The sequence below is a fragment of the Kogia breviceps genome, chromosome 19 (genome assembly GCF_026419965.1).
Source record: "Kogia breviceps isolate mKogBre1 chromosome 19, mKogBre1 haplotype 1, whole genome shotgun sequence".
NCBI classification, from domain to species: domain Eukaryota; kingdom Metazoa; phylum Chordata; class Mammalia; order Artiodactyla; family Physeteridae; genus Kogia; species Kogia breviceps.
The window spans coordinates 16365750-16388794 of NC_081328.1; the positions used below are offsets into that span (position 1 = coordinate 16365750).

A 23045-nucleotide genomic window follows, 5' to 3' on the forward strand; every position below is an offset into this window, starting at 1 on the left:
TAACAATCCTATATGTAAAACAAGAAAGGTTATGATGATTTAAGGCATGTCAAAGTCTTGACCAAATATAAAAACTTTATACCTTATTTACCCTAACTAGAATACTTAAAATTCAAACGAATAAAAGGAAATTCTTGGGCTTCCCTGGTGGCGCAGTGGTTGAGAGTCCACCTGCCGATGCAGGGGACACGGGTTTGTGCCCCAGTCTGGGAAGATCCCACGTGCTGAGGAGCGGCTGGGCCCGTGAGCCATGGCTGCTGGGCCTGCACGTCCGGAGCCTGTGCTCCGCAACGGGGGAGGCCCCAGCAGTGAGAGGCCTGCGTACCACAAAAAAAAAAAAAAAAAAAAAAAGGAAATTCTTAACCTCCTATAACCTCCTAATTGTTGCTAAATAAATTAACCTCAAAAATGGTAAGTTTGAAAAATACATGAAAGAACTTTTTAATGTGGAAGACAGGAAAACCAATGATGTAATATGATAATAAACATCATGCTTATTCAAGAAAAATAAGAAGTGCAAAGGAAGTGTGTCTGCAGATAAGAAGTTTTTTAAGAGTCAGTAAGGGACTCCTTAAAAGATTTAAAGAGAAACATTGTATATAAAATTTCAATGTCCAAAAGTCTGCTAGTTTTTATTAAGATGGAGCTTTATTGGTTTCTTGAACACCAGTGCTACCAGTAAATACTACATTTTATTCTGAAAAATCCCAGAGCTATGAGAGGTTCTCCAAGGGTAGGTTACCACTGTGGCCTCCGTCTTTCATTCTAAGTGACTGTCCCCCGAGTTCGGGTGGGGTAAGGCGGGAGAATGTGCGCTTTGGGGCAGAGGAGCACTTCTGCAGGCATGGGCTGGCATCTCCCCAAGGATCAGCCAGTGGACTCTCTCCGTCTAACTTTGACAAAGATTGGGCCCGCCCCTACTCTGATAACTCAGATTTATTACTTGTCAGGTAATGAATAAATGATGAAATTCTGTGTAAGAAAGGTAGTTAAGAGTTTTTTAAAGTTGAGAACCATCTGTATTTTGATACAATCCTTTTTTTCTGAAAAAAGTCATCCGAATTTGGAATGAAGCCATAGAGGTTTGGTTTTTCGTTTGTTTGTTTTTTCTTTTATAAGATTTCATTTTGGGGGGGTGCTTGAGGCATATAAAGAAACTTTGGGAATTCCCTGGCAGTCCAGTGGTTAGGACTCCACACTTTCACTGCTGAGGGCCCGGGTTCAATCCCTGGTCACGGAACTAAGATCCCGCAAGCTGTGCAGCACAGCCAAAAAAAAGAAGAAACTTTTTAAAGTGGCTAGTTCTAAAATTTGTGTTCCCCCAACAAGATAGGAAAATGTCTACATTTTATGGTGTGCGCTCATATTTTTTTCAGAGTAAATGTCCCTAACTCAGCCCCCCAATTTGATGCTTTAATATGTTTGTCTGACAGTTTCCAATACGAGCTAAAAGGAAATTTATTCTCAAATAGACATGCATTTTAATCTCTCATCCCCACAAACTTGGAATATTTATTTAATGCCCGAGGTATTAATTTAAAACTTACAGTTTTGTTTAAAACTTGGAGTATATATTTAAGTTCTCTCACACACACACACACTCTCTCAAACTTTGAAATGGAAAAATAAAATTTTATTTATTCAAGATAACTTTATACACAGCTTTTCAGGAAAAAAATATCTATTGGGCAATAATAAGCATATGTAGATTGCTTGTTCCCAAAATGGCTAAGTTATTGATACACATACCAGCCACATATGTACAATGTACTATACATTAAAGTTAGGGCCTATAGCCAGTAAATAGACCACTGTTATATAATTTTTGTAAAAAGTTCCACTTATGCACATAGGCTTTGAGCAGATTTCAGGTAGTTCCTGAATAAACATCAAAATTGGCCATTTAATGTATTTCATCACATGAAGCAAAACGAAAGATTGGAGCCCTTTGAGAAGAATAGAAAATCAGCTAAAAAGCAAGTAGTAGTTATAACAGTTCTGCAGGTGGGGGTGGCAGGGATTCATTGAGATTTTGATCAGAGTCAGGAGGACTAGGGAACTGCTGACACTGGATCTCCTGGTTTTTCATAAAATCCCCTGGGGGCAGGGTCAAGTTAATAAGTGAGTCAGGGGGAGGTGGAAATGACTGTTTGAACTCAGAATCACGATCTTCACAGACTTGACTGAGGCAGTCCAGAGACGGTGGGAGATTGGTGGAATCATTTGGAAGAGGAGATACAGTTGTCACTGTGGGTCTGTCAGATTGGTTACTCTCCTGTCCTTCCAAATCAAGAGGGGGAGGAGGCGGTGGAGACGGATCTGCATCATCTGAAGAGGAAACAGCAGTGCCAACTGTTGATCCATCAGCACTATCTTCTGATGTGCCATTTGCCTGATCTTTTATTTTCTCTGTTTTGGGAGTGTTAGAATCTTCAATGTTTTCGTTTGATTCAAACAACTTAATTTCTAAGTCATCTGCTAAAAGTGTGCTTTTGCTTGGTTTCCAGGCCATAAGTGAAACAATTGATGTACGTTTTGGGAACACTTCATTTTCTCTAATGTTATCCAGACATACGTCAGGGGTCTCACCATCAGCAAATGGAGACCTACCTGCCCAATTTTGATCACGTGACACTGGTTTTCGCAAGCATTTCCACAATGCAATCACGATTATAGCTACCACCATAGAAGTCAGAACTAAAGCAATTAATATGGCCCCTATTGAATTAGAATTGGTTTTCTGTGGGCTCTTGTTTTTAGTGGTAGTTTCTAGGTTGAATCCTGGTGTACCCCTAGGTGAACTTGTGGCGGTTGGTGTTGGTTTTATGGATAGATTATGAACAGTTGGCGGTGTTGGTTTTCTAGAGGAGGCGTGCGTGGATGGTGGTTGCTGCGTGGGGGTGTAGGCAGATGGTGGTGGTTGTCTGGCAGAGGTGAACACAGGTAGTGCTGTTCCTTGGGAGGAGGTGTTGGCCATTGGTGTTGGTTTTCTGGTGACATTATAGGCGAGTGGTTGTCCAGCAGAAGTATGTGCTGCTGGCTTCCCAGAAGACACATAGACAGCTGGTGTTGGTTGTCCAGCAGCAACTTCGGCAGTTGTTACTGGTTGTCCAGAAGAAAGGTTGTTGAATTGTGTTGGTTGACCCGAAGGGTTCTCCGTTGTGCTTTGAGAATTAGCTGAGACATATGGCCTTGATGATCTAAGTAAAGTAAACTGTGGTTGCTTCTCTGTTGTAGTTGCTTCTGTCTCTGAGAAAAAAGTAATGTTCAGATGTCCACAAAACAAAATTATGGTGAAATATTTGAGGTCCATTTCAGAATGTTTCCTCTTTACTAGTAGTTTTATAATAAAAGAAAGAAAGACAATTAGGTATCATTTACTATCTGGCATAAAGTAGGTAGGTACTTGATAAGTATTTATCTTTCCTAATTTAGACTTGATACACTATAGGCTAATGTGACCAACTCTTAAATATACTCTAATTTATCATGTAACATTTGGAATTCATAGGCAGTGGTCTCTCTTAATTCTTTCATAAGATCTGTACTTGGCCCTGCTGCCCCTGTAGGTTTATTACATTACAGTGCTTCGTTTCACAGTCATACATCTCAAATGCATAGGCTCTGTATGCTGGTACCATGTGCATGCTACTTTTTCCTCTGTTTACTACTGGAAATACATTGATCCTGCTGCCTCGAAGGACACCAGTAACCGTCTGTTACCTAATCCAGTGGTCTTCTCTTTCTCTTTTTTTCCTCTCTTGATCACATTTGACACTGTTGATTACTCCTTCACTGCTATTCGAGTAGCTCTTTGTAGTCATCTTTCTTTCATGCTCATCTCACTAGCTCCTGTCTTTCTCTTGCGTCCTAAATATGGTACTTGATAACTTGATGTGTATTCTGTCCTCACTCTTAACTACTTTTCTTAATCCTGAATCTGTAAGGTTTCAGCTCTTACCTTTATGCTCTAACTCCCAAACCTGTATATCCAGCCTAAATTTCCTTAATTCTTGTTCCATCTGTGTGACTTCCTGGTGGACATTTCTATTATATATCTCACTATCAGCAAATTGGACATATTAAAAACAGAATTCGGGCTTCCCTGGTGGCACAGTGGTTGAGAGTCTGCCTGCCGAAGCAGGGGACACAGGTTTGTACCCCGGTCCGGGAAGATCCCACATGCCACGGAGCGGCTGGGCCCGTGAGCCATGGCCGCTGAGCCTGTGTGTTCGGAGCCTGTGCTCTGCAACGGGAGAGGCCACAACAGTGAGAGGCCCGCGTACTGCAAAAAAAAAAAAAAAAAAAATTTCACCTTCATCTCGATAGTGACTCCTGTCCTAACTTCTCTATTTTTGTTAATGGTACTGCCTTTGTGACTTTCTCGTGCACAGAGTCTGTTGTATTAAGTAATCTTTGCAGCAGCATCAGTGTCCAGCACAGTGTCTTTATATTAGGACCTCATATTTTTAAAGGATTCAATTCAACTCATAGTCCTAAGCTCAAAATCCTAAAGTGCTCTTTGAATCTGGTTGAGTAAGTAGTCTTGCTGCTGCTTTCCCTTATTAATTGATAAGCATCACCGTTGTGTCAGGCCCTGTTCTGGTTTAGGAGATACCCCCCCACATTTTTTTTAAGTTTCTATTGGTAGAAACAATAAATAAATAAAATAATTTGATAAGTTTTCTCACAAAGGTATGCAGAAGATGCACAGAGGAACTAAGCTAGCCTGGGAGGGCTTCAGGGAAGGTTTCTCAGAGAAGTAAAACTTGAACCGAATCTTGAAAGGTCTGTAAGAATTAATTAAGCAAGTAAAATATTCCAGCCAGGGAAACAACATAAAGGGCCTAAGAAAAGAAGGCACGTCTGTTAGTTTGTGGGATGTGGCAGATGCTAAAACTTGAAGAGTTTTAAGTTCCAGTTCTACTTCTACCACCTAACTACCTCTCTAACCATGAGAACTAGTCACTTAATCTCTCCTGTTCTCAAATGCCTTATCTCTCAAGTGAGGATAGTTTTCAGCTCTGTGTGTAATATACTTGTTTTGCACATCATTTAACATAGTGGTAACTATTTGGTTATTTCTTAACATTAGGGAAAGGAAAATCTCAGGGTTTTAGATCCTGGTCTATATGATTTGAAACTATAGTTTTTCTCTGATTTTTAGGCCAATCTGAGAGAGATTTGATGGTCTGTGCAAGATACAGTAATAGGAGAAGAAGAACTCCCTCAAGTTTTGCAAATAGATTTTTCAGTGTATTTGAGTAGTTTTCATTGCTCACTCCTCTGCCACTTGGTACACAGTAGAAGAAAAGATGTGATTTTTTTTTCCTGTACAGTCTCTTTATTTTCTCTGTAATACTTCAAGCCTAAATTTGAAAATATTTCTCCTTTAAACCCCTTGCACACTGCTGATGAATTAGTCTTCTTACAAGCATGTGTGATCAGGTGTCTGTTCCCTTGCTTGAGAGTTCCCCATTGCTGTCAAGATAAAAATTCTAAACTGAATTTTCTTCCACCTGGCTTGAGTTTACCAGTCCAGATTCATATCTCATGACTGAAACTGCGCATTCCTCATCTTACATACTTCCTAAACACACACTTCTTTTTTTTTCCTAAACAGACACTTTTCATTATGCTGTTTTTCACCCTCTGAGAGTGTGTTCTTTCTTCCAAACCCAGCCTCTTCCCCCTCTGGCTGCCTAACTGAACCTGTCCTCGTCTGTCAAGCCTCTGCTTAAATTCCCTTCTTAGGCCAAATTCTCTATGACTGACCACAGCCCAGAGAGCTCAGCCATTCCCTGAATCCCCGAAGTTCCTGTTATCTTTATAGTTCCTTAGATAATTCTTCATGTATGTACCTCACTCACACTTCTTTTCTCTTAAAAAATTGTGTTTTTTAAATTACTTTTCACATTTTACTATCCCCACCCCCTCAAACAAGATTTTAAAGAACCTTGAAGAAGGCAGAAAGAAACAAAGAAAATTCCTTATCTAGAACATCCTATGTGTTGCACCGTCTCAGGTGTTTTACATACTTCATTTCATTTAACCCTTAAATAACTCTGAGAAAGATGGAGTAACCCTTGATTTATAGATAAAGAGACAAATTCAAATGCTTTAAGCAATTTGCCGAATGTTATATCATTATTAGTGGCAGATTGTGAATTGATACCCAGGACCATCTGATTCCAAAGCATATGCTCTATTCTACTACCCCCAAGCTGCCTCATGTTTTTCTATTTTGATTCCTTTACAGCAGAGTGCTGTATATGTTAGCAGCTCAGTAAATGCTTAACCTATATTGGGCTTCTTGGTTCTTCTCCATGTCAATTTTTCACTGTTTATTAATACTTCTACCAGAATGTAAGCAGAGAAGGTGAAATCTGAGTTACTAAATTATGCTTTATATCAACTCTGCAAAAGCTTTAATAAGGAAAAAATTTGAAACTTTTCGCATAAATATGGGAATTTAAATCATCTCTAGTTGGCTATCATCCATGCAATTCCTACCTCCTATTCTTACAGATTACCCCTTCCCCCAAAAAAGGCCTCATTGGAAAGTGTTATTCTTTAGAGTTTCACTTTAGTTTTCAAAAAATGCCATCCAAAGCAACAGAAAACATAGGCCATGAATTGTCTTCGCCAAAAAATGTTTCTTCTTTTGTGACTTCTCTTAAATTTTTTTTAAAAACCCGCACAGTTCCTTTTTTCAGTTAGCTGAAAAAGGCATTAGAGAAGGAAAGAACCCAAATAGGAACATAATTATAACCCCAGTTTAGTCTGTAAGATCAATTTTGATAGGTTCTTAGCCTCTTTTGTCAGTAGGAACGTCGTAGACCTTCAGCGTATGAGATTTGCCACTTGTCATTTAAGAGTTACAACAATATTAAAACCAAATTCTATTTTTTACCTATCCTACTCCTTTCTCCAACTCCTCAGTTAGCAGTTAGCTATCTAACCTCCTAGGGTCTGCTGTGTCAGAATACTAGAATGTCTTAGAATTCTACTACAGCAATTCAGAGTAGTCCAGAAAAAAGGAACAGGATTTTAAAAAAGAATAAATAGGGGGTATAATAGTGAAGAAACTGGCTTTTTTTTTTTTCTAGTTCAGAGACAGTGTTATTACCAATGCAGAAAGTTATTTAACATATGCATTTTAAATATATATATAAGCCATGTGTACCTGAAATACCAACATTGCTTCTGCAGGGAAAGAAGGTAGAAAGAAAGAACCATATGGGGCAGGGGAGTAAAAAGGAGGAGAAAATGTTGGATAAGATGAAATGAAAAAGGAATACAAAGAAATACAAAATAACACGAAGGAGAAAAATAAAGCAAAACTTAGCAATAAGCAGCAAATATATGGAAAAGGGGAAGATAAATGGATTAGAGAAGGTATTGAAGAAAAGTTAATAAAAAAGCTGAAGAATAAATAGTGATTATGTATTTAGCAAGAAGTTAGGGTAGAAGGTTAAAGTGAACAAAATTAGACATTGGGGGAGAAGATTGAAGTAGAAGAAAGAAGGAACCACAAAATGCTGCCCTCTGTCTTTGCGGATACAGGGAACCAGCAAAGAGGAACGATCTTCCCAAAATGGAGGACAGGACTTAGTCACCCACCTTCTCAAACTCACTTACCTTTCATTTCAGGCTCTCTCCTATCTGTTCTAAGTATCCTTAAGATTCCCCACCTCCCTTTTTTTCCTGGTACTACCCAGAAGCATACTTGTTAATTACTCTAAATAACCTATGCACAATCTATATAGCATTTTTCTAGAAATCCCTTAGTCTGCTGCTCAGGGAAACCCTGAATTTGTCTACCTTTACACGGCAGTATTTTGCTCATTATTTTAGGTTTGAACTTTGAGGTTTAAGTCTGTGATTTTGGTCCTTTGTTTTTCCTGAATATAGAACATTTTCTAAAAAGAAGAAAAAAATCAGCTGTTTTAACTAAGCATTTTAAAGGCAGTTATAGCGAAGTAGGAGTCCCCATATAATTAGACATGTTCTCATAAATATAATGCATAAGTACATAAAGGATTTAGCATTTAAAATTGAGATGCTAAGTTGGATATGATAAGAGAGAAGTCATTGTCTTTTAAGGGGAATCAAGGAGATTTGGATAGCATATCCTAGACAAGGCAAATGTAGGTAGCAGTATCAGAAATATCATTTGAATTTCGGTTACTTTGATATAATGTATAATATAACAGATTAAAATTTAGTGTATCTAAATTTTATTGTATCTCCAACTAGTAATGTTATGAAACCAGAAAAGGAAGAACCACAGCAGTTCCATATCTTGAGGAAAGGCAGAAAGGGAAATTAACTTTTTTTTGGGGGGAAATTAACTTTGAACTATGATAGGAATTATTTGATGACTATTTTTTATCAACAGTAATAGCTACCATTTACTGAGTACATGCCAAATGTTCAGCACTATCCTATTTTAATGAGCAAGGTGATGTTATCATCATCTTACAGATAAAGCTGAGGCACAGAGAAGTTGGCTAACTTGCCAGAGTGTCACAGCTCTAAACAGTGGCACTGATACAGAAACCAGTCAGTCCTGTACTAGAGCTCTTTCCTTCTGTTACATTCGTAGTAAAATTATGAAATAGGAATGCTTTATGAGGGGAGGAGATGTGAGCTCTCTGGGAACAGATATGTAAGTAACTTTTGGAGTTAGTCTTGTATAAAAGGTTGGACAAGAACTACCAGGAAACCATTTTAGTCCTGTGACTATGAAAACAGCTCTGGGAGTTTTGAATGGTTAGCCTATAAGCTGTCATATTTGAGGTGATTTTTAAAGATTGGACATTGACAGGCATCAGATTTATATTTAACAAATCCAGACTTATTCAGAATTCATAATTTCCTTCTGAGTAGAATTATATAGGCATTAGTTGAAAAACACAAGCACTATTAAACTCTACATTTGAGACTGACCCTTTAAAAATATATAGACAGGACTTCTCTGGTACAGTGGTTAAGAATCCGCCTGCCAATGCAGGGGCACGGGTTTGAGCCCTGGTCCGGGAAGATCCCGCATGCTGCAGAGCAACTAAGCCCGTGCACCACAACTACTGAGCCTGCGCTCTAAAGCCCGTGAGCCACAACTACTGAGCCCCCACGTGTCACAACTACTGAAGCCCACATGCCTAGAGCCTGTGCTCCACAACAAGAGAAGCCACCGCAATGAGAAGTCCGAGCACTGCAATGAAGAGTAGCCCCGCTCGCCGCAACTAGAGAAAGCCCGCGCGCAGCAACAAAGACCTAGCGCAGCCAAATAGAAGTAAATAACTTAATTAAATATTTTTAAAATGTATGTATATATATAGACAAGTCTTGCCAAAGAAAGAGATACAAATCTTTATTTTTTTAACTTCTGTAATAGTTACTTTGAAGAAATCCAAAGTGGACTTATATGAGGGAAAGTCATAAGTATTTAATGAAATGTTGAAATAGGATATCACCACCCACTATGAATTTATCATTCTGTTATATTACAAGTCTATGTAAACTCTTGGCAGTTTTTATTTTGGAGGATATTCACTTTGTAATTGTCCAGCTTACTTACAGAATAAGCATCTTTTCTCCATATTAACAACTTTCTATTCTGTGGGTGTTTTTTTCTCTATCTATTTTACACTGTTTACTAAAGACTCAGATAATAATGCATGACATAAATATGTAGATGATATGAGTATATATATACACATTTTATCATAGCAGTTTTTCTTAGCTGTAAAAATGAAGGATAATATTTTCATGTCATCATTACTACTTACATTTAAAATTCTATTTGTGTGAAAAATAAAGCATATATGATAATGATAATTGAATATCTCATCTAATCACCTTTGGTTTTTTTTTTTTAATTAGGTGAAGGTGACCATTCTTACCATGGAAACTAAAGGGGATTAAAAAGTAAAAACTAATTTAAATCTATGGATTATGCTTATATACAGGAAATTTTATAGACAGCAAATCAGAACTTTTAGCAGTCGGTATTTTGGGATTGTAAATTTAGTTATATCCCATGAATTCTAGTTTTATTTCCAACCCTTAGCGTTTTCTGTCATGGCTATAGATTTATTTCTTTTAATTACAGAGCTAAGGTCAACAAACGTAGTGAATCAATAAACTTTAAAGGGTTAATATTATAGAAACCTATGTGAAAATTTTTCTCCAAGGCAGGCTCAACACTGAATTTTTAAAATTCCATGCAACAAAACCACAATACTTGTTATAGACATCTTTAGACTCTCAGACTTTAAGTTTAAAACAATAATGAAATTTTAGTTCTAAAAATAAATTCTGTATAAAGCAAAGATCAAACCAGATTGCCTGTGTGAAAATTGTCTTACCTCAGTTGTTAACTTCTTTTGAAGAATGCTGAATTCTTGTTCTAACTGGACATTTTGGTCATTTGGCTAAGAAAGCAAAAGAGGTGGTTCAGTTCAGATTAAAAATGGTCCTTTAGCAAACGGAGATGGTTTCTGTAGAAAAAGAGGAAGTTTATCAATAGTTGGTTCCGGAAGTGCAGTAAGCCACAAAATGACTAAGAAATGTACTGCTTTAACAGAATTTATTTTGAAACAATTTGGAGCTACATGATTCGAGTGCTTTTAATTAACATTTATAGGTAAACATTTAAGACTCTCTAGTAATGTGATTATATAGTTTAGTTATCTAAAATAGAACCTTGGAGAGAAAATTATATGTTGTAAGGAAAAACTGCCAGTCAGGTTATTACCCATAGTGAGATTTCTTTTCATAACAAGTGAGTGATGTGTCCTGTTTTCTTGTATGACCTTAGGCAAGTCGCTGCTCTTCTGAGTCACCATTTCCTCCTCCGGAGGAATATTTCTATTATTGAGTTTTGTGAGGATTAAGTAAGATAACGTAACATGTGTAAATGCCTTACACACAGCAGATAGCCAGTAAATGTTAATGTTATTTCCTCATCATAATTTAGGCTAAGCCCAGGTAAAAGTGTGATTAATTTCTGACCAGATACTTTCCTAAATGATTTTTGAGTTCAAGTCCACAACTCTTTGGTTACCCACAAAGTAAGTAAGTGTCGGTGCAAAGTAAAATAAATTGGGAATCTTTTTTTAAATAAGTTAACTAAAAAGCAAAGTATATTGAGAAGAGTTTGAGTCAGTCTGAATACAGATTTCTTTGGGCATGTCACCTTCTAGCCTCTTTCCTCATCTGAAAAATGGAGATCATAATTCTTAATTTATAAATGTATTATGGGATTAGATAAATGTAAAGTGCCTAGCATAGCAACTATTATAGTAGATACAGTAGGCATTAAACCATGCCCCGCTTATCCCTGGTCACTGCAGAGGAACACAGATTGTTAAGACCTAGTTCTTAACTTCAAGGCACTTATAACTTGGTACAAAAAGAATAGGTTTTTTTTAATATGCTATAAACTTTTAAAATATGGTATAAACTTTTGTTTCACTATTTTTAAATCCCTGAATCACATAAGCATGTGGACCATAGCACCCCCAGGGTAGAAAACAAAAGTGTTTTAGTTCAAAAATAACTTTTAAAATTTGAATTCAAAACATATCTTAACCTGTCATCTTTAAACACTGGTCAAGTTGGGAAAGGAACCACTTTTCATGAGCTACCATTGGATGCTGTCAATCTGAGGATGTGTGTTTAATAGCCAAGATAGTGAGTGATGAATTTTAAATATTCCTGCAGAGTAGGAACTTTCTGTTTTGTGAGAAAATGTATGTTGAATAGGAAAGTAGTTGCCTAGTTAATTTCTTCTTTTTAGAAAGACACTAATTTGTTTCAGTTTACTGACAGGTATTTATATATGACATTTGATTCAAGGACTGCTTTGTGGTGTCACTGTTTGTTCTAGTACACAATCTCAGATTTTTTATTTACACAGAATGGGAGCTCTGCCCAGCCAGTGTCCTTTCAAGTCTGATCCTTTTTACCCCTCAAAAGATAACCTGATGTACCACAATCGGCATGAGTATTTTCTTGCTTTCCTTTTTCCTTTGTTGATGTTTACCTTCTTCTGAAATAATGTGGTTATGATTTGTTATTTAGGAAACGGATTTTTTATAAATTGGTAATAAAATTGATGCTTTTTTTTCCCCCTCTCATTTTAAGAGGTAACCTTAAAAAAGATGTAACCTAGATCTTTGGAGCCATGGAAATTTTTAGAATTGAATTTGATGACCAAAGAGCAGTATGACCTAGGGAATTATGCAAAAATTATCAATGCCTGGAGCTGGAGCTCACCCTATTCTAATTAAATCAGAAGGAAGGGGTGTGACTTAGGCATTGGTGAGTTAAACTCTTCAGGTGATTCTGATTTGCAGTTGGGATGAGAATCACTAACCTAGAAGGGAGGGTAAGATGGTGGTAATACTTGGAAAAAATATAAGAAATCTTTTCTTAAATGTCTAGCATATTGCCCAAAATAAATGCTCAGTAAGGGATGAGATATTTTAAATGTGGTCTGATCTTTAATTAAGTATGCCCTGTGTCAGTTTCAGTGGACATTTGGAAAGTAACTCAAACCAATTTTTGTAATACATTGAATTGATGACGGAAGTCTTGACCTAAATGTAAGTCATTATTTTACTTGAACCCAGTTTCTTTAAAGGTTAAAGAATTACCTGAAGTATCCTGTTTTCCAAATTAGAATAAACACACACACACACACACACACACACACACACACGTCTTTCATTTGCTTATGTCATATTGGATAATAAATAAAGTTGGTCATTTATTAGTCCCCTTGGCATTCTCAAAGTCCAAAAAATAATCAGCCTTTGGATATTTGCTATAAATAATCCAATAAGCAATATTTATAGAGCTATGTTACACCTAAATGGTAAGATGTGCTTTACATTTACACTTAGCCTTCTGTTGTGGCTATAAATCTCATGTATAAATCTGTTTCAGTTGTGCTCTATTTCTTATTGATCTTGACAGTGTATTCTCTAGAATAATAAAGTGAATGAAAATGTACATAGTCACTTTTATTCTAACAAGTCTTAATTTATTATACAAAATTTAAAGTTTTAATTAAATATTTATAGTAGAAAACCACTTTCTTATGTATGCCATATATAAAGATGAAAACATCTAGCATAACATTAGCTGTGTTGATAGATGAGCTGGTATGGATTCTGTCACATTCAGCAAAGAAAGTACCACGTAACTATACAGTTCAATTCTATGCATTTAGAATGTGACTCCTGTTAGATGTTAAAGCATATACTTGCCTCTGACGACACACTAAAACGCTTCAAAATTTAATAACATTCGGACAAAGATCATTTAACTACTATTGCTGAACAGGAGATATTTAATTGTCCCTTTCTACCTCTATTAGTCAGTTCCTTCAGCTTGTCTTTAAAACCTTCCTCAGATGCTTGGTTGTTTTATTTTTGCCTTTTAAAATAGTGTCAGACACAGTTTAAGTAATTAAGTAAGCAGGCATACTTCTCCCCTCTCACCTGCTTGATTCTAAATTGCACAGCCTGCCATGTTAAATTTTAGACCATCAGAACACCTTGGCATTAAATATCAAACTGACATCATTTTTACTCCAGAAACTTTCTTATTGCTTCTTTGCATTTTTCTTCACTAAAGCATCCGTTAGTTGGTGAGTTTTTCAGTTCCTTCTTCATCTTTTCTTTCCCTTGTAGCTGTGAGCACTCCAGTAGATTGCATCATTAGGTTGGGCCCTGTGAGCTGTTTTGCTCTTTTCCAAGTGTCTGATTCAGCAGGCCATAGACCACTGCTTGCCAGGAAATCGCCATTGCTTCTAGGCTGACGCTTGCCTACTTGTTTTGATCGTCTGAGAGATGAGACTTTGTTTGCCAGAACCACAGTTGTTAGAAATAAAATTGTACAGATAAGAAAAAGCACCACAATTATAATTAAGCAAACTAGCATAGCCATTTTGTTGTTGTTTTCCTCACAGACACCTTTTTTGAAGATTTCACTGTGACTTTTGCTTGTGTTTTCAATGCTATGTACTGTTGGAGAACTGTTCCTGACAACGGAAGATACATAAAGCTCCAGTTCAGATTTAGGAGTTAAAGATGCAATGTGAGATGATGTTGCTATTTCAGGCATTTTTGTAGAAATAACTTTTTTATCTACTTCAGGAGTTGTAGGGTTTGTGTTAATGTTTTCATTTTGGCTTCTGCCCATCTTATTTTGAATATCTGGATCCAAGACAATAGTATTATTAGCCCACAGATGGGTATAGTTTGCTTTTGTTCCAGGAGACAAAGAAAAAACTGTTGTCATCAGAAAGGCAAGATGCAGGTAATGTCCTGTGTGTTCCATGTCCGTGAGTATACTGGTAATCTGTTGGGATAGCAATAAAATGTGTTAACTTGTGAAAGAATAATGGTTCCTCGTTTGGGTAATTGTAGTTAAAAGATAGACGGCTGATCATGTTATAAATTAGCTGCAAGCTCATGCCTAACATTTGCTATCCTGATTGAATTCCTTCTGAACTGATTTTTTTTTCTGTTAGGCTACATATAAAGAAACAATTTAATTTCTATTAATTGTTTAAATGCTAAAAGGTAGCATTACAGATATCTACTAATCATTGTAAACTGAATACCATGGTTTTATAGTTTTCTCCCTCTTAAGCATGTTAGACTTTAGCTTTGAGTCAGATACTTCGGCTTTTACTTTTTTGATTCCTCCTTTTTTTTTTTCCTGACCATTTAAGGAAACTCCTTGTAGAAACTCCCCATCCTCTAACAAATGAGTCACCAATCTTTATAGTAAAGGAGAAATGGGACATTTTGCTTCATGTATGAGAAGAAAACACAAATGGCTTTGTGGTGATGGGGGGGGCAGTTCAGGAACGGGGAAGTGTGGTAGCAACCAAAAGAAAACGGACTTCAAGTAGGAATCCAAGATGTTCTTTTTTCTTCTTGGGTGTTTATCTTGAAGCTTAGAATAAAGCTGGTACTTAGAAATATATTCCTAGTAGTTGTGAAAGCAGTTTTATGGTGGTGGGTCTCCCTTCACCTCTATATCCCCTAACTTATTGTGGCTTTCTGAAAGCAAAGGCATGTGACTTTTCTCATCCTGAACATTTGGCATTACAGAGAAAAAGAGGCAAGTTTCTTTTGAATAATCTCAAAAGTTCAACAAAAATTATTGCCTTTTTTCATTATTATTTATGCTTAGAATTTTTCTGTGAATATTTTGACATAATTTTTAAAAATAAATTATACAATAAAATATTTAATAGAAATAAATACAACATCAAGACCATGGGGATTTAGACGCAGTTGGGACGTCAAGGCAGGTCGTAAACATCTCAACCTATAAAGGAAAAAGTGGGATTTCAGTTTTGGCTCTGAGCTCTCTGGAAGCCAGTCCACAAAGGGGACAAAGTCTGATCCTGATTTTCATGATTCACTGTAAGATTGAAGATTTAAATACGACTAGCATATATGTTCCAGGTACTGGTAAACAAGCAGGAAAGATTTATTATGACCATTATTGAGCGAGCTCTCTTAAAATAGTATTCCAGTCTGAGCCACTTTTGTAAGAGTATTTTATTGTTAGCATTTATATGAATAGGGAAGTAGAAGCAAAAACTAGATTATTCTCCTGAGATGTACTAAATAAGATTGCCTGTTTAAAAACTTGATTTTATATAAGTTCTTCTCAAAAAATGTACATGGGAGTTTGTTGTTGTTGTTGTTTTTAATGCAGATTTATTCCATAGGTCTAGGAGGGAGGGACCTAAGATTTCTAACCCACACTCAGGTGACACAGATACTGCTGCTACTCCTGCTGCTGCTGCTGCTGCTGCTTCTTTTTATTGAAGTATAGTTGACTTAAGAATAACAAATGTGATATATTGTTATACAAGCAAAAGTAGCATATAGTAAACAATGCTAACTGGAAACTAACCTCTGAAGTAATATTTTCTGTTGATAATAAGGAGGGAAAGAAACCTTTCTTATGTGTTTTCGAAGTAAAATTACTTTTTGGATTATGATCTTTAATAGACGGTTAAAGATATTGTGCACTGACTTCTATCTAGTAGTGTCCAGCTTCAATTTTTAAGTTGAATGACATAAATCTTTGGGTACTTTATGCTTCTTCCACAAAGAGAAATACTTTAAATTGGGTTAGCAAGTAATTTCCATCCTTTTAAACTAGACTGGGCTTCTGCATTAGATGCTAAAATGATTTAAAGTGGGTTATTATTCTTGTCACATTAGTTCATTAACAATGTAATATGCATCATAGTATTCGTACACATGTCAACAGCGCTCACCATGGGATAGATAATAGGCCTGCTGTTGATTGTCTTCAGCCAGATGTACTGTCCTCCCCAGATAAACAAACTGTTAACAAAATGAGACTTTCTCTTACCCTTACAAATGCCTAAGAATGGAGAGCTGCCTCTACATCCCAGATTTATGCAGTGGAGGCCAGGTTGTTAGCAAAAGTTTTCTTTATCTCTGGTCATTTTCAATAAAATGTATAATGCCTAAGCATTAGTAATGAGAAATTTATTTTTTAAACTTATTTTAATAACAAATAAAACTGCAATTCACTCTAGAGTCTAAGCTCAGATCCTTCTTAATCCTAATTTAAAGCTCTGTGTTGATGGTAAATCTTTCCATTTCTTACTTAAATTTTACTTAATAGGAGAGAAACAAACAGCATACGTTTTCCATTACTAAATCTGCTTTGTTAGTAAGATACTTAAGTACTGTTTGAAAGCACTTCCTCAAACACTAATCTGTATGAAGTTATAAATGAAAAGGCGTAAGAAAAGCCATATATATGACCTACCTTACAAAATGCTTGGTCAAAGTCTTATTATAACCTGATTTTAATAAGCCACTTCTTTTCTTGTCTTGAAGCACAGCTTCCAAGTAATTTAAGGCAGAATAGACTTGAAGAATCTGAGCTTAAAAGTAAATCTGCAGTAAAAAAGGATATGTACAGCTAGCTTTCCACTAACCACAGATGACACATTTCCTTTCCACTGCAACTAAAGCACGTGTCACAGGAGAAAAAAAAGAAAAAAGCTCCAACTTGTCTAGTTGGCCACTGGCATAACAGGAGGCTTTGTAGAACAAATCCCCGCCTCCAGGGCAGGGAGGGTTTTCTGCTTAATGCCTTTTGACCTTACATTTATTATGTATGCCTGCTGTATGCTCTTGAATGATATGTCAGTATCATTAAAATGAAGAGAAAATAGCATTTTCCCTGAGATTGAGCATTAAAATCTTCTCTAAAAATTGTATTTGTATACCACAGACTGACTTGATAACATGAGTTTGGAGACGCGGGGTATTGGTCAGATAATAGAAACAGTAATGTATACAACCAACATCCCAAAGTGTGGAGCTGCAACAATAATTTGGAGAGAATATCTGATACACTTAGATTATAAGGGACAGAAAATGCTTTTGTGTGCTTTAGTGTATACACACACACACACACTCACACACCCCTAGAATGTCCTGTCATCGCTTCATATTCAGTCTAAAATGGACTTCATTTTTCCCCCTAAGTGGCTGCCCCTCATGATCTTTGTTTTTGTTCATGGTAGCAACATTCTTTGTAATGGCAGAGCCCTGGTATACAGCAGGTCCTGTTAATTCAAGTCCTTTCTTTCAGCCCCAATCAGACTTCGGATCATGTCGGTCCTTTCTTCATACTCTTGAGTCAGTTTCTTCTTTCACTGTCACTTATTTTCACCGTTACCCTAGTATTTTAGATGCTTATTAAACCATACCTAGACTACTACAACATCTTTTTTTACTAGCCCCCGACTCTTTCATATATGTTGTATATATCACTTCCTGTGATCATAACACCCCTTTCTTTTAAAAAAAATGTGGTTGAATAACTCCCTAACACCTACAGCAGCAATTCAGAAATGTTTGTGTACATAAATATCAGATGAGAAGGTTGTTTAAAAACAGTGAAAAATTCCAGGCTCTACTGCATAGATTCGTGTATAGTAGGTCTGGGCTGGGACAGGAAACTGCATTTTTATCAAGCACCACAGTTGATTCTGATGCTGGTGCTCCACAGAACATCCTCAGACATGCCAGGCTCCTAGGAGAAAACCTGAGCCCCTTAGTTGAACAGTTCTGGTCCATTCACAGTTCAGCTATTCTGTATTTTTCCATCTTTATCTCTTAAAACTTCTCTACGTGAATCTTCCATTCTAGCTAAACTAGCTGATTCTTACCTCAACGCATCTAGTTACCTACGTTTCTCCTTCTTTCCCTCTCTCCATGAGGCCTGCCAATCCCTCTTCTTGTTGAGTTTGAAATTCCTCCTACCCGCTTCCGCATCTTTTATGTAGTTTTCACTGGTTCACCCAGTTTGCGTTGATCTCTCCACTCGTTTGAACTTAACAAAAGTATTTTTCTCTGCAATTTCTTTGACAACTGATTACATACTACCTCGTATCTTTTCTTTGTCCTTGGAATATTTTTCTTTTATTTTAAAATCATTTGACTTATCATAGTTTTGTCTTATTTTCTCCCAGTAAGATTTACAACTCTTAGGAAACGATATTTATCTTGGCCTACTTCATAGTACCACCTGAGTCATCAAGTATAGAACACTGGTTGTTCTGACCTGAAATTCTCGTACTGTAATTTGTGGGCTTTCTGATGGCCCTTATTTTGACTACTCACATTGATTAGCATTCTTTTGAGTGTAAGCAACATATGACCTAATACAGCTTAATCAAAAAGTGGAATTTATTGGCTCACATGACTGAGTAGTACAGGGATAAATGTGATCCCAGGAGAGGGGCTTTATCTAGGACTCAGATGGAATGGCCAGGGGCCCAGTTTCGCTCTTCATTTCTCTGCTCCATTTCTTCAGTTTTTAGACAGGCTCTTCCTTCATATCTCAAGATATAAGCTAACTAACAGCTGCCAGAGCTATATGGTTCCTTATTTACAAACACCAGGAAAGAAAAAGGTCTCGGGCTTCCCTGGTGGCACAGTGGTTAAGAATCCGCCTGCCAATGCAGGGGACATGGGTTCGATCCCTGGGCTGGGAAGATCCCACATGCTGCGGAGCAACTAAGCCTGTGCGCCACAACTACCGAGCCTGTGCTCTAGAGTCCACGAGGCACAACTACTGAGCCCATGTGCCACAACTATGTGCCCATGTGCCTGTGCACCTAGAGCCCGTGCTGCACAACAAGAGAAGCCACTACGATGAGAAGCCCGCACGCCGCAACAAAGAGTAGCCCCCACACGCTGCAACTAGAGAAAGCCCACGCATAGCAACAAAGACCCAATGCAACCAAAAATAAATAATAAATTAAATTTAAAAAAAAAAAAAAAAGGAAGGAAAAAGGTCTCAATTCCCAACAGTTTAAGCTGAAGTCTGAATTGGGCCTCTTTGGCCCTGGTTGTTCTGCTTTGAGTCATGTGATCATTATTGAACCGTTCTCTCCGGTCACGGTGGGATAAATGAATTGACTATAAGTCATTCAGTTTACTCCAGGACTCCAAGTAGGTCATTCCCACCCAAACTATTCACCTGGGAACTTAGATGGGCCTAGAAGCAACCAACCAATGTCCATTGACTTCCTCCTTGCTTGACTATGGTGGGCAGGTTTGTTGTTGTTATTGTTGCTCAAAGTTATTGATTGATCTGGGAATTTGTCTCTTCCATGTGTCTTAAGAACAAGTGATTTAAAAAATGGATTCAGACTTTGTATAATTGGTTTAATATTATAGTTAGTTTTCTCTAGAAAACTAGTCAGAATATAAGGGAATAAAATAGATTAGTAGCATCTGTATTATGCATTCAGAACTCTGTTAATGATCTGTGTACTTTTTTTCATCTTCCTTAGGTTCAAAACTGGTCAAATCAATGGCGATTTGCTGATATACCACGTCTTACTTACTTTAAAGCCATATTATGCAAAGCCATATGAAATTGTAGTGGACCTTACCCATACTGGGCCTAGCAATCGCTTTAAAACAGACTTTCTCTCCAAGTGGTTTGTTGTTTTTCCTGGCTTTGCTTATGATAATGTCTCTGCAGTCTATATCTATAACTGTAACTCCTGGGTCAGGGAATACACCAAGTATCACGAGCGGCTGCTGACTGGCCTCAAAGGCAGCAAAAGGCTCATTTTCATAGACTGTCCTGGGAAACTGGCCGAGCACATAGAGCATGAACAACAGAAGCTGCCCGCTGCCACCTTGGCTTTAGAAGAGGACCTGAAGGTATTCCACAATGCTCTCAAGCTGGCTCACAAAGACACCAAGGTTTCTATTAAAGTAAGTTTCACTGCCTGTTAGGTAAGTGATTCACTGCCTTTCTTGACTAACCCGACTATATACTGGACTCCCCAGGGTCCTGGTAGTAATGTAGCAAACGTAAGGTCCAGATGGAGGAAAACCAAGCTTTCTATATCTTCATGGAGGTCCTGCAGAAAACTGGAGACGTGTACCCTTCATAGTATTCCGGGTTGGATTGGAGGCAGGAGAGTGTTGTAGAATGGGCAGTTTGCTGTGTATCAGTCTTACAGTAGGAATATGTGAACAGTGGAAATTACCTATTGAGGGTTCTTCGGATTATTACATGCTTTTTGCAGAGTGAGGAAGGTGAACCTTCAGGATAAAACCTGTAATTATCCATAGAATTCTTGACCTTTTAAAAAATAACTTTTTTTTCTGCTGTTTTCAGTCTCTTTTGACAGCATTTATGACAATAATTATTGAACCTATTTGAATACATAATAGTGTAACTCTTCTTTAAATGGCTAACATGGTATTTTGTTTGGTTGGTTTTCAAAACCTCTCAGAATTCTACGTAATGAAATTTAATTCTTTTCCGCTCTACCCTCTTGCTGCCATTTTTCAGGTTGGTTCTACTGCTGTTCAAGTGACCTCAGCAGAGCGAACAAAAGTCCTGGGGCAGTCAGTCTTTCTAAACGATATCTATTATGCTTCGGAAATTGAAGAGATCTGCTTAGTGGATGAGAACCAGTTCACCTTAACTATTGCAAACCAGGGCACACCACTGACCTTCATGCACCAGGAGTGTGAAGCCATCGTTCAGTCTATCATTCACATCCGGACACGTTGGGAGCTGTCGCAGCCTGACTCCATCCCGCAGCACACCAAGATTCGCCCAAAAGATGTCCCTGGGACACTGCTCAATATCGCATTACTTAATTTAGGCAGTTCAGACCCTAGTTTACGGTAGGTTTATAAAAAACTGCTTTCAATCTTATTCAAGGTTTGTTGGTTTTAAAATGAGACCAATTAATAAACTTTTAAAGCAGCTTCTACCTTAATACTGTAAATTGGCAGGTATTCTATATTGGTTAACCAGTATGACCTCATCCAGTTCACATGAACTGTGGAATTCTGAATAGGGTGATTCACACTAAACCAATGTATGTTCTTTCAACTTTCAGCTGAAACATACAGCATAGCAGTTTTGGTGGGAGTTTTTTTAAAAAAAAAAGTCTTTTTTTTCCCTAAAAGTCTATTTCTAAATTAAGTTTCTCCTTTTCTGAGTTCTCTAAATTTTTCCCATGTTCGAAAAGTACATCATTATTAAGTTTCCTCGCAGTCAAATTAGATTATCATTGTTTGAAAAGGAGGGCTTATAACTTTAGCATTTTTAATTAAAAAAAAAAAGAAAAGGAGGGCTTAATGTTCAGTAACTCAGTAACATAGCATAGTTTCCACCTGTGTATCTTTAACAAAATTCTTGAAAGAAAGCTTAAGACAAATACAGATGTCAGATGAGCAGAGTATAATTGGTTCTGGTTAAGCTTAGTAATCGAAACATGAATGAGGAAAGGGCAGGGCCTATGGAGTCAGTAGATTAGGTTTAAATCTAGATCTGCTTCTCTGTATGACTTTCAGCGAGGTATTGAAGTTCTCTGAGCTCTAGTTGCCTCATTTTTAAAATAAAGGTAACATTGCCTTCCTCATAAACCTACAAAAGTTTAATAAATGTGTGGTAGTATAGTATAGCATCTAGCAAAAGTTTGTGCTTAGCAAATATTATTTCCTCCCAACTTGCACCCACCCTTCTCATTTTCATGTTAAGATAATTTTTTGTTCCAGGTACCTTGGGACTGTCAAGTTTTTACAGATATAAATTCTTAGCTTCAGAAAATCTTCCCTTGGGTATAATATAACCCAGGTTTATAAATGGGCTTTTTAGAATTCCAAATTCTCCCTTATTTGAGAGGAAAAAAAAAATCAGCAAGATTTCTTTACCTGGATGGGCCTCATGGGGTTCATGAACTCCCAGAAAATATACACAAAACTTCATGTACGCTTAGCTTTCATTATCTCAGAGGAGTCTGTGACACCTACTCCCAGTTTGAGGAATCCCAATTCTTTGTAGCTGTTGAAATATACAGAGTGAAAGTCACTGTCAAAATTGTATCACTCAGAATTCCTAGGAGTTAGCAAAAGATAAACTTAGAAACAATAATACTAATATTTCCATTTTAGGAAAATGGAATTATAAGTCTGTCTTGAATTTCTAATTCAAAATTCCTTATAGAAGAATGCTAGCAAACTTCCAACAATTATTAGCTTGAACGAACCTCTATTCTCTTGTGAAATAAAGCAAGCTGACAGCTTCTGCTTTTTGCTGAAGCATGTTGACGCAGAGAAAAAGCCTTGAGGCAGACTTACAATTTCAGTCGCTTTTTCCCCCCATATGGTTGTTGCATAAATATATTAGCATGATGAAAGTTCAGAGGTAAGGAAAACCTGAAATTTACAGTTGAGTTTTTTGAGCTGTTTCCTAAGTTGTTTAAGTATATTTTTAGACATTTATAAGGGAGCTTTGTTTCTCATGGAACCTGGATATATATTATGGTTTGGGTGTTTTTTTTTTTAATTCATTGCTTATGTATAATAGCAGGAGTTCATAAAAGAAAAAAATGGCAGGGGGGACTTAATTATATTAAAAAATGTTTGACCTCTAGTTTGTAGTATAACTTGTAGGACGCCTAGAAAGAA

General features: G+C 37.1%; 3 protein-coding genes across 15 annotated transcripts in view; 1 reads left to right on the forward strand and 2 right to left on the reverse strand.

The window, feature by feature from the left end:
* NF1 (neurofibromin 1) overlaps window positions 1-23045 on the forward strand; it is a 245207-nt gene that overhangs the window by 175293 nt on the left and 46869 nt on the right. For all 13 annotated transcript variants that reach the window (XM_059047829.2, XM_059047832.2, XM_067021108.1 and 10 more), the window contains 2 exons: window positions 19895-20327; window positions 20914-21254. In XM_059047829.2, the coding sequence (XP_058903812.1) occupies window positions 19895-20327; window positions 20914-21254 (774 nt within the window). The remainder of the gene's footprint in view (window positions 1-19894; window positions 20328-20913; window positions 21255-23045) is intronic.
* Window positions 1615-16981, reverse strand: EVI2B (ecotropic viral integration site 2B). Its single transcript, XM_059047877.2, has 4 exons — window positions 16849-16981; window positions 13515-14376; window positions 10374-10505; window positions 1615-3333 (listed from the first exon to the last, which is right to left on the reverse strand). Exon 4 carries the CDS (start codon window positions 3311-3313, stop codon window positions 1988-1990), a length of 1326 nt encoding a protein of 441 aa, XP_058903860.1. The 5' UTR covers window positions 3314-3333; window positions 10374-10505; window positions 13515-14376; window positions 16849-16981; the 3' UTR covers window positions 1615-1987.
* On the reverse strand, window positions 13657-14355 carry EVI2A (ecotropic viral integration site 2A). Its single transcript, XM_067021116.1, has one exon. The coding sequence runs from the start codon at window positions 14353-14355 to the stop codon at window positions 13657-13659; it is 699 nt and encodes a 232-aa protein (XP_066877217.1).

Bases quoted from the DNA above. Each gene is read 5' to 3' on its own strand.
- EVI2B (XM_059047877.2), bottom strand. From the start codon at position 3,313: ATGGACCTCAAATATTTCACCATAATTTTGTTTTGTGGACATCTGAAC.
- EVI2A (XM_067021116.1), bottom strand. From the start codon at position 14,355: ATGGAACACACAGGACATTACCTGCATCTTGCCTTTCTGATGACAACA.